This window comes from Rhincodon typus, chromosome 31, assembly GCF_021869965.1.
Source record: "Rhincodon typus isolate 14 chromosome 31, sRhiTyp1.1, whole genome shotgun sequence".
Taxonomy (NCBI): Eukaryota; Metazoa; Chordata; class Chondrichthyes; order Orectolobiformes; family Rhincodontidae; genus Rhincodon; species Rhincodon typus.
In genome coordinates, this window is record NC_063362.1 from 21,503,880 (window position 1) to 21,516,232 (window position 12,353).

General features: G+C 40.5%; 1 protein-coding gene across 2 annotated transcripts in view; it reads right to left on the minus strand.

Annotated features, from left to right (window-relative positions):
• clcnk (chloride channel K) overlaps positions 1-8,274 on the minus strand; it is a 53,614-nt gene extending 45,340 nt beyond the window's left edge. For both annotated transcript variants that reach the window (XM_048615121.1, XM_048615122.1), the window contains exon 1: positions 8,117-8,274. In XM_048615121.1, the coding sequence (XP_048471078.1) occupies positions 8,117-8,237 (121 nt within the window). In that variant the 5' untranslated portion in view covers positions 8,238-8,274. The remainder of the gene's footprint in view (positions 1-8,116) is intronic.
• Positions 8,275-12,353: the final 4,079 nt, after the last annotated feature.

Genomic DNA, 12,353 nt, shown 5'->3' on the forward strand with positions numbered 1-12,353 from the left:
TGCTGCTTGGCCTGCTGTGTTCATCCAGCTCTGCACCTTGTTGTCTCGGATTCTCCAGCATCTGCAGTTCCTACTATCTCAGATAGAAAGTTACTGTCAGGTCTGCCTTGCTTCTTGACATGTTTAAATATACTAGTATCTTGCTGTTACATACAGCATTAAAACTAATGAAATCACCCTCGTGTTAACTGCTAGATACCTTTTCAACACTAATAAAATTCTGGTCTCCCTGCTATAGAGAGGATGTTGTGAAACTCGAAAGAGTTCAGAAAAGATTTACAAGGATGTTGCCAGGGTTGGAGGGTTTGAGCTATGCGGAGAGGCTGAGTAGGCTGCGGCTATTTTCCCTGGAACGTCGGAGGCTGTGGGGTGACCTTATAGAGGTTTATTAGATCATGAGGGGCATGGATGAGGTAAACAGCCGAGGTCATTTCCCCGGGGTGGGAGAATCCAAAACTGGAGGGCATAGGTTTAAGGTGAGAGGGGAAAGATTTAAAATGGACCTAAGGAACAATGTTTTCACTCAGAGGGTGGTGCGTGTTTGGAATAAGCTGCCAGAGGAAGTGGTGGAGGCTGGTAAAATTACAACAGTTAAGAGGCATCTGAATGGGTACATGAATAGGAAGAGTTTAGAGGGATATGGGCCAAATGCTAACAAATGGGACAAGATTAATTTAGGATATCTGGTCAACATGGACAAGTTGGACCGAAGGATCTGTTTCCGTGCTGCAAATCACTATAACTCTATGACTCTAAAAGGCGAGGCCATTGAAATTAACAGTTTAACTTAATAAATGATAAGCAGCCTCTCTGGCACTGAAAATTTTATTTTACCAGTCTAGAATGTCACTCCTTTAGTTTTAAAATATTGTTGCTGATTTTAATGAAAGTGTAATGAATGATGGGTGTCATTTGTTCATTACTAAGCAGATTAAGAGCTTCCTGACAGTTCAGCCAGTAAAAGCATTAAATAACTGAGCTTTAAAAACCTGAAGTTCCTTATCTACGATGCTGTCCTGATTTGGGGAGTGGAAGAATCCACCAGTTTTCCCACTCATGCACATTTATCTGTTCAATGATCCCTAGTGGGGAAACTAAATGCATGCTGTTGTATAAGATAATAGTTCTGAAGAGGTTAATGTTCATGTTATATTGGCTGTACCCACTCTAATGATATTACCATAGTCTGAGGTGGAGACAAGGAGTCCTATTGTAGCTACTGGAGGGAACAGAATATATCTGTGCCAGCACCCAGAGATCTGAGAAATTGCAACTGACCAAATGTAGCTAGACTCAATTAACTTACTTTTTTACCTATTGCCATTATGCAACAAACATTTCTTATCATCCAGGAATACTGCCTTTTCTGTAGATATTTTATCATGATATATTCAATACCAGAAATCACTAATTAGGTCCAAGACAAAGAAAAGACAAAGGACGAGCGGTAGCAGTTATCCACCTCAAATAACTCTTACCCAGTCCCATATACTGATTGAGGTGACAGATACCACAAGGTACCAGGAGCTCTCATCTCAGAAAGTCACAAACCGTAACAGTGATGCAGATCTGTGCTCCATCAGGAGGAAGAGAAATCCCAAACATTCAGAAGAAAGAAAACTTTTCAAGCAAGCCAGCTTACTACTTTAAAAACGTTACAACTTCAAAAAAGACACAGACAGTCAATCGTTGGCTGAAGTGTTATTGCTGATAGAGAGAGACAGCAGCAATCATGGAATCCAGCAAAAAGGTCAGCTCAGCACTCCAAAGGTAGAACTTCATTCAGAAGCTGGTAAGAAGCGAGGGGGCAGGAACGTGGGCTAGGGAAAAAAAGAGAAAGACCAGCCACACTTTGAAAAACAGCTGACTTTGTGAACGAAGCTCTGTTGGGAGTGTGGGAGGCTCCAGGACATAAATTTGGTTAGCCCTGAGAGAAAGGGGGAGTAACTTAATGAGAAATTATGCAAAGACTGGGACAGGAAGACAAGAAAGTGTAAAAGAGTGTTCTCATCTCTTACAACAATACCGTAACCATTGACATTAGGCCATAAGGAGCAGTGAAAGGGCCAGGAACGAAAATTTAGACCAGAATCCTGAAGGCTTCAGAATTTATTTCAGCTGTATTTGAGAAAATTCAAATATATCTTGTGAGTCTGGCAGAAGAAGAGGAGTCAGGGAAAACTAAATATTTAAAAGCACCAAGGCATAGTAATTGACAAAATTAATGCTATAGCTAGAGGAGTTTATTTTAAATTTGTGTTGAAGAAAGTACTTGGTATATTAGACTATGAAAGGTATGAACTCAGGAAGAAACAGGAATACTGTATCTTAGCTACAGAAAGTGTGAAAATCCTGGAAGAAGCAAGTCACCACAATTTTGATCATGAAACAAAGTGGAAAAATCTGGGAATGGGGTAAATCTCAGTAAACAGTACAGAGATATTGTATTACAAAGAAGCTAATTTAAAAAGCTTGAAAGCAGTAAATTACTACAGCACAGTACTAAGAGCCCAAATGTTTTTTATTTTTGGGCTGTGGAATGAAAATGAGAAAAATTGCTTTTAACAATGGGAGAATGTACAGCTTGCAGAAAACAAAGCAAGCTTTCTGCTATTCCATGTTACATTTTTGGGAACATTGAATCCAGATGATCTGCACAATTTATTGTGGGTTCAGGAGAGATCAACTTAGTAACAAAGCTCTGATTGGTCAGAAGGTTGCAACTTAACACTGTGTGGTGAATTAAAGCAGAGAAGCACGGAGACTTCCAGACATGGCCTGTATCAATCTTTCTCTGTGTCCCCCCTTTCTCTGTAAAGTTGTTTTTTTTTAACATTTGAAAGAGCAGAAAAGCTATTTCAGAGACACTGAAAAATAATTTCTAAAACCAAAAGACAGAAAGGAAGAACCCAAATTCTTCCAAACAATGAACCAGTGAAAACAGATTGATTATGACTATACAGAAAACACTATGGTATCATTGAAGAATCAAAGGGATTTTGAATCCAATCTATCGAATTGTGTTCTCCTGACTATTTTCTTTCCTGTATTCATAATGTTGTGTTTTGTCTGCTTTTTTAATTCTTTGTGTCTGTGTTTGGGAATTTTAAAAGCGATAAAGTTTAAGTAATGTAAATTCAAAATAGCGTTCTTTTACTGTTCTTGCTAAAGTTAAGAGTTTGACAATAGATGCAGTTTTTTAATGGTCACTGAAGGAATCTGGTTTGGTTTGCATTTATCCTGGATGGCCATCAGTCAGAGGCAAATTGGGAATTTTAGCAGCTTATTAAATCTTTACATTGGTGGCCCTCTGGGAATAGTGGGGTTTGATTTCTATCGCATTATCCCAGTGAGTGGTAAAGCAGCCAATAAAATAATTTAAAGTTTTATTGAAAATATTTACAAAGAAAACACTGAAATCAAACAAGACCCTTGAGGAGTGTAAAGGAAACAGAAAAGAAGTTAAACATTAAATTAGGAAGGGATATGAGATGTCCTTGGCAAGTAGGATTAAGGAGAATCCCAAGGCATTTTGTACTTATATTAGAAGCTAGAGGGTAGCTTGGGAAAGGATAGGTCCACTCAAGGATAAAGGAGGGAATTTATGCATGGAGCAAGAAGAAGTGGGTGAGGTCTTTAATGACTACTTCATATTGGTATTCACCATGGAGAAGAGCATGGATGATGGTAAGATTAGGGAGGGGTATGTTGACATTCTAGGGCATGTTGATATTAAAAAGGAGGAGGTGTTGGGAGTCTTGAAATTCATTAAGATAGATGAGTACCCAGGGCCTGATGGGATCTATCCCAGGATGCTGAGGGAGGTAAGGGAGGAGATTGCTGGGGCCTTGACAGAGACCTTTGTATCCTCTTTAGCCACAGGCAAGGTCCCAGAGGACTGGAGAATAGCCAATGTTGTTCCTTTCTTTGAGAAGGGCAACAGGGATAATCCAGGATATTATAGCCTGGTGAGACTTACATCAGCGGTAGGGAAATTATTGGAGAAAGATTCTTAGGAATAGGATTTAATCACATTTGGAGAAAATGGACTTGGTAGGGATAGTCAGAATGACTCTATGCAGGGGAGGCCTTGTCTCACAAACTTGGCTGAATTTTCTGAGGAAGTAACAAAGATGATTGATGAGGGTAAGGTAGTGGACATTGTCTACATAACTTTACTGGACCATTTGACAAAGTCCCTCATGTTAGGCTGGTCAAGAAGATTAAATCACATGTGATCCATGGTGAATTGGATACAAACTTGGCTTGGTTACAGAGACAGAATGTAGCTGCGGAGGGGTGTTTTTCTTACTGGAGATCCATGACCAGTGGTGTTCCACTTGTCTGTCAATGGAGATGAAGCATCCTACTCTAGCTTTCAGAGGGAGCAGATATATCAGATAATCAGCTCCCAAAGATCCTAGTAACCTGGCCAAATGTAGTTCTATTTATTGCTGTTTTGCAATAAGCATTCTTGTTGCTGAAGAACAATGTCTCTTCCACAGATATTCAATAGTGGTGTACTCTCTACCACTAATCACTAGATAGACCCAAAACAAAGCAAAAGCATAGAAGGATTGGTGGCAACAGACTACCTTGAGGACTTAGCCAGTACCACTTCCAGCAATGACCACAAGGTATGAGGACTGGTCTTCCAGAAAAGTGCCAAACATGTCAACATTGGCTAAGAAGAGGGCTAGAACCATCATTTCATGTGAACAAAGCTTCTATCAACATTAATCATTTGGCTATGTCTACTTGTGTGAGTCACAGTAGGTCAATAAGTGTTCGGAGAATTATGCATCGAAGTTAATCAATTCCACTGAGAGAAATACGGAAAGCAAAGTTGGCCAGAAATGTAACACAATTAATACAACCAAACTTCATAAATATACCTTCCAACTCTACAAAATATATCAGTTATTCCTAACTTTCACTTCCCAGTTTGTGTCCTATAAAGAAATGTTCTATGTGTCCTATGAGAATTTCTTAATTACTTTGGAATTACTGGAAATATATTATTTTAAGATCATGGGAATTGCTTCCAATCTCACATCTTGCTTGAGGCAAAGTAATTTTGTACTTTTCCATCATGTGAAGTTCATGTACAAAGTACATGAATACAAGATTTGTAAATATTACATCAAACTAAAGAACTGACAAGTAATACAGCAGGACAATAAGCATTGTATCTACTGCTCCTTAATAGCTGTAGGCATTGGCAATATTGCACATTGTTCTGTGGCACACATGAGTGTATCTCATGGTATTGCAATCATGGAAATGTTATCTGAAGAATGTAACTGGTCATGGCTCAGTAATGTAGGTTCTAATATTAGATCTATATTCTGGAGAGCTGGGTCAATTATGTTTGAGCTCAGGGGAGTTTCACTTTATTTGTTTAGAAATTTCAATCTGGTCATTCACCTCCCCAGGGAAGTTATGTACTTTGGACAGAATACACTTTCATGCAAAATGCACAGAGCCTGTTAGAAGGAATGACCTTCTCATCAAATTACTGTTTGAATATTCTGACTATGGCAATGGTAGTATCTGCGCATTTAACACCTTGTTTCCTTTGTTAATATGTTAGATACCTTAAAAATGCAAAAAAATCCCTGGAGCAAGTTGTTTTGCAGAACATTTCTTCACATTTTTTCCTAATTATACTCAAGTCAGGTTAGTTCATGCTTCAATTCCCTAGAGTTACATCAAGGTCAAAATAATTTCTTTTTTTTTTGAGAGTTCCTCTTAAGATGCTCTCAAAGCTAATTTTTGATTTTTTGGGGGTTTAATTTTTGGTTTTTAGGTGCCTCTTTTTCATCCTTATTCACGACTTTATTAGATGATGGTATCACATTGATATATTACCTTCTGTATCAATATTGATGTCTGACATAGTCGGACTCACCACAGAAGCAGAATTAGAAGAGTTCACCAATATCCTCAATAATTCTCACCATTCCATTAAACTCCAAGCCACAACACACACAAAGAAACCATTCATTTCTGAGATCACACAATATTTAAATTGGAAAAAGACAACAAGCATAAGTTAGCAGCAAAACTTTTGTAATAACTGACACACTTTTACACACAAAAGGCCATCACCCTAAACGCAGATGGACTGTGAGGCCGAAGTTAAACAATTGCAGTCACAGCATCGTGAGTAATTCGCAACATGTAAGATATATTGAGATGTAATAATCCATCAATGCAAAAATAAAACTTCTGAACATTAAACGGTCCAATCAACACACTGTTCATTCCATGTTTAACAAAGGCAGCATTTGGGTGGCACGGTGGCTCAGTGGTTAGCACTGCAGCCTCACAGTGCCATGGGACCCAGGTTCAATTCCAGCCTCAGGTGACTGTCTGTGCAGAGTTTGCACGTTCTCCCCATCTCTGCGTGGGTTTCCTCCAGGTGCTCTGGTTTCCTCCCACAGTCCAAAGATGTGCAGGCTAGGTGGATTGGCCATGCTAAATTGCCTGTAGTGTTTAGGGGTGTGTGGGTTATAGGGGGATGGGTCTGGGTGGGATGCTCCAAGGGTCAGTGTGGATTTGTTGGGCCAAAGAGCCTGTTTCCACACTGTAGGGAATCTATTCTATGATTAATATAGTGATAACACGGTGTGGAGCTGGAGGAACACAGCAGGCCAGGCAGCATCAGAGGAACAAGAACGTTGACATTTTGGATCTGGACCCGTCCTCAGAACAATTTTCTGAAGAAGGGTCCCGACCCAAAACATCAAAATTACTTGTTCCTCTGATGCTGCCTGGCCTGCTGCGTTCCTTCAGCTCCACACTGTGTTATCTCTAACTCCAGCATCTGCAGTTCTTGCTATCTCATGCATTAATATAGTGTGCTTATTGTAGTATAATGACCCAAAGGGAATTAGTATCTTTTAACAATTAAAGGTATTGCAATAAGATTTCCTGTTCCTTTGGGGAAAATTAAAGTGCTAATGCAATACTCACTCAATTTAAATAACCCTAGGTACACTTCCCATAATATCATGAAGTGAAGAAAAGACTTTGTGAAACATAGAAACAGGAGCAGGAGTAAATCCTTCGAGCCTGCTCCGCCATTCATTATGATTATCGCTGATCATCCAACTCAGTATCCTGTTCCCACTTTCACTCCATACACTTTGACTTCCTTTAGTCCTAATAATTATGACTATTTCCTTCTTGAAAACATTCAATGTTTTGCCCTCAACTACTTTCTATGGCAGAGAATTCCACAGGCTCACCACTCTCTGGGTGAAAAAATCTCTCCTCACCTCAGTCCTAAACGGCCTACCCCATATCTTTAGACTGTAACCCTTGGTTCTGGACTCCCTGGTCATTGGCAATATCCTTCGTCTCTGTCTAGTCCTATTAGAATTTTACAGGTTCCTATGAGATTCCCCTTCATTCTTCTAATCTCCAGTGAATATAGTACAAACCAATCCATTTTCTCTTCATCAATCAGTTCTGCCATCCCAGCAATTGGCCTGATAAAGCTTGCTTGCACTCCCTTCATATCCAGAACAAGAAAGATTATTTCTCTTTCTGCAATGTTGATGCAATGAATTTAAGTATCCTTTGGCTGTGTTACTACACCAGGTTCTCCCAGTGATCACTGACTAAGGAAGCCCAACAACATATCTAATTCTGATAGTCAGTCAGCATTTTTAAGCTTGCTGGCCAGTAAAAATAATCAAAGGAATTGAAACAATCACTGTTCCAGCAGTCACGCAATAATATTCATGACATTAATGTCACAGCGTATATCAGGATGACAAGAGAACGTAAACTTAGAACTAGTTTAGGAATTAATGAGATACTGTTATGGAGTTGGGAATTGCAAATGTTGCTTCCTTGCATAGACCAGACCAGTTTGCTGGCAATGAGAACCAGTGATGCTCTGTGCTTGCTAACTGAGCTTATTCCTCAAGTTTAAATACACGCCACATGTAACAAATTACCATAAATCCACTGAATAAGGAAGGTTTATTTGTTCTGTAAATATTTAAAATTCTATTATGCCACATTTGTCAGTTATAATACCTGGTGACAAAGCCAAACATAACTCTAAAGCTAGAAAGTTATTCTGAAGGCTAGTCTTACTAACCTGTCACGTTCTTCCTGGTTTTGGGCCAAGGTCTCTGCGGCTTTGGCCGTAGAAGGATCCTTTCTTCTGTTCCCAGAGTGGGAGCATTCTCTTGTTTCCATACTTCACTCATTGCAGACATAAGGCACCACCAGAAATCTGTGCCATTCACCACGCACTCTCACTGCCCCTTGCTAAGTGTCCCCAGCCGCCAGGTGTACCTAAACCAGCAGTTTGCTGCAAACCTAGTCTAAACAGGATCAAAGCACTTCCCCCCCAGCCCCCACAGCACAGACACACTCACACACACACACACACATACACTTAACATGCATAACATTTACAGTCACAACCTGCCTGCCCTTGGAAATCTCTTTGTGAGAATCAATAGCTTTTACAGAAGGACTCGAGCAAAAGGAGGTATTTGGAACCCACCACCCGAACAATGCCATCTTCCCTTACCACTGAGGACGTGTTCCTTTTACCCCTACAATGTTGTCATTTATTAAATCTTAACTTCTGCCCCTTTTTCACTATTTAGGAACTATTGATGAAATGTTTGTTTTTTCCTGTGTGCTATGTTGTATTTCTTTCTGAAACATTAGAAGGAACGCAATGAAGCCATTCAGCCCTTCGAGCCTGTTCTGCTGTTCAATGAGATCATGACAGGTCTATGTCTTGACTCCATCTAACTGCCTTTTGGGCCATGTCCCTTGATGCACTGACCTAACAATAATTACTGATCTCAGTTTTCAAAATTTCCATCGATCCTGGGAGAGCACGTTTGAAAGTTTTACTACCATTTGTGTGTTGGAGTGATTCCTACTTTAGCTCCTGAATTACAAGGCTCTAATTTTAAGAATGTGCTGTACCAGTACACTTAACTTGACACGTAAAATTAGCTATCATATCAATGGGGATTAAATGAAAATGTAAAGATGACATCAGCCATGAGGGAAGCTGCACCCGATCACAAGAAGGTGATAATGTGTGATGACCTGCATCTTCTGGATTCCCCAAAATAGGAGATAGTATCTCTCTATATATACTCCACTTAATGAGGAGGTCCTGTCCTGCAATAAATCATGTCAACTGTTGGTCGTCTCTGAAGACTAAGTCTGCAGGAGGTATGTTTGGGTCCATCTCATATCAGACCATTTGGATCGGCTGGAGAGGCAGCTAGAGTCACTGAGGAGCATTCAGGAGACACAGAGTGTGATGGTTAGTAGCTTTAGAGAGGTGGTTACACTTCAGTTCAGTGACTGTCAGGACGGGTAGGAAGGTAATTCAGGGGTCTCCTCTGGCTATCCCTCTCACAACCTTTAGGGTGAAGGGTAAGGCCGGCAAAAGTAGGGAACAATGGATAAATAAAGATATTGAGGCCCTGGTCAAGAATAAGAAGGAGTCATATATTAGGTATAGACAACTGGAATCAAGTGAAACTCTTGAAGAGTATAAGGGGTGTAGGGGCATTTTTAAGAGGCAAATCAGGAGGGCATAAAGGGGATAGAATAGAAGAGAAATTTATTGTCACGTGAATTTTTACACAAAAAATACAATGTAAAGTTTTATAAGTCATCAATGTTAATGACAGAAGTCATACATAACAATAATAAAAAAGTAAAATTAAGACAAAGTTCATCACATCCAGTTAACAGCTCCTGGGTTCAGGAACAGCAGATTAAGGAATGGTGGAATACCCTGAAGATGCAGCCAAGACGAGAACGCCACGCTGGGCCAGGAGGAGCCTCCTGCTCGCCATCCAATGTTCCTCCAGACCCCGCTGCTGCTGGTCCACCATCTGTCCCTTTCACCGATGCTTCCGCTCCTTCAGGCACCACGGCCTAGCTGTGGACCTGGAGCATCAGCCCAGCCTGCGGGTCCGGGCTGAGGAATTCAGGCCAGGACCTGCTCCTCACTCGACGGGAGACCCTGGGTGTATCCAGTTTGTCCTGACATTGCTGCTGTTGTCACCACTGCAGCTAGACGGCATAATATGAGATTAAGGATAATCTAAAGAGATTCCACAAGTACATGAAAAACAAAACAGCAATTAGGGAGACAATAAGACCCCTTAAAGATCAATGAGGTCGTCCATGTGTGGAGCCACAGGAGAAGGAAGAGATACTAAACGAATATTTCACGTCAGTTTTTACGGTGAAGAAAGAAGTGGAGACTAGGCAACTCTGGGAAATAAATATTGATATCTTAAAAATGGTTCACGTTACAGAAGAGGAGGTGCCGGGAGTCTTAAAATAACATAAAGGTGGATAAATCTCCTGGTCATTATCAAGTGTATCCAAGGACGTTGTGGAAAGTTAGGGAAGAAATTGCAGCGCTCCTAGCAGAGATATGCGTATCACCTACAGCCATGGGTGAGGTATTGGAGGATTGGAGGGTAGATAATGTTGCGCCATTACTTAAGAAAGGCTGTAAGGAGAAGCCTGAGAACTATAGACCCATGTGTGCAACATCAATGGTGGATAGGTTCTTGGAGGGGATTCTGAGACATAGGATTTACATACATTTAGAGAGGCAAGGACCAATTAGGGACAGTCAGCATAGCTTTGTGCATGGGAAATTGTGTTTTACAAACTTAATTGAGTTTTTTGAGGACACAACCAAAAAGACTGATGATGGCAGAGCAGTAGACATTGCCTACATGGACTTTAGTAAAGCCTTTGACAAGGATCCACATGGTAGACTAATTAGTAAAGTTAGATCAAATGGGATTCAGGGACAACTTGTCAATTAGATACAAATTTGGCTTGACAGTAGGAGACAGAGGGTGGTAGTCGAGGGCTGTTCTTTCAGACTGGAGGCCTGTGACCAGTGGTTGATTCCACAGGGATTGGTGCTGGGTTCACTGTTGTTTATCATTTATATAAATAATTTGGATGAGAATTTATGAGGCATGGCTAGTAAGTTGTGGATGTCACCAAAATTGGTGGGATTGTCGACAATGACAAAAGTTATCTAAGATTACAAAGGGATCTTGATTAATTGGGCCAATGAGCTGAGGAGTGGCAGATGGAGTTTAATTTGGATAAATGCAAGGTATTGCATTTTGGTAAAACAAACAAGGGCAGGACTTATACAACTAATGGTGGGGCCCTGGGTAGTATTGTTGAACAGAGAGATCTAGGGGTTCAGGTACACGGTTCTTTGGAAGTTGCATCACAGGTAAACAGGGTGGTTAAGAAGGTGTTTAGCACGTTTGCTTTCATTACACACACCATTGAGTATAGGAGTTTGGACGTTATGTTGAGGTTGTACAGGATGTTCGTGAGGCCACTTTTGGAGTACTGTGTGCAGCTTTGGTTGCCCTGCTATAGGAAGAAAATCATTAAATTGGAGAGGATGCAGAAAAGATATTCCAGGATGTTGCTGGGTCTGGAGGGTTTGAGTTATAAGGAGAGGCTGGATAGATTGGCACTTTTTTCACTAGAGTATAGGAGGTTAATTTGTGGCATTATAGAGATTTATAAAATCATGATGGGCATAGATAAGGTGAAAGCAAAGGTCTTTTCCCTCATTTGGGGAAGTTCAAAACTATGTGAAATAATTTTAAGGTGAGAGGAGAAAGATTTAAAAGGGAACTGAAGGGCAACTTTTTCTTACACAGAGGGTGATTTGTGTGTGGAATGAACTGCCAGTGAAAGTGGTAGATGCAGGTACAGTTAAAAGACATTTGGACAGGTACATGAATAGGAAGGGTTTAGAGGGATATGGGCCAAATGCAGGCAAGTGGGACTAAATTAGTTTGGGAAACTTGGTTGGCATGGACAAGTTGGGCTGAAGGATCTGTCTCCATGCAGTATGACTCTGTCCCTGTCGCTGAGTTGGATTGTAGATCTTCCCAACACACAACAATGGCAAATAGTAAGAGCGGAAAAGATTCCTAGTCAGCCAGATGAAGTAAAGAATATTAGAGCCAACACTATCACTATCTCTGGCACCAGTCTACAACATGCATGTAAAAAGCGCATGTTGCCATGGCAACCTGGTCTCCCTGAACGAATTATACCTGAGCAATGCTCCTCTACTGAATCCCTCAATCATTTTAAAAACCATGACTATGTCATACCTCAACCTCTGAATTCAAGGGAATACAAGTCGAAACTGAGTCATTGCAATCTATTAACAAGGTTAGGGATCCAATCCTGCACTGAATAGAGAAGGAAATTATTTGGATGGTGGGATTGTGGCTTTTCCTTAGCTAGTAGAAATCCTCAGTAATTAATGTATCTGCATGATT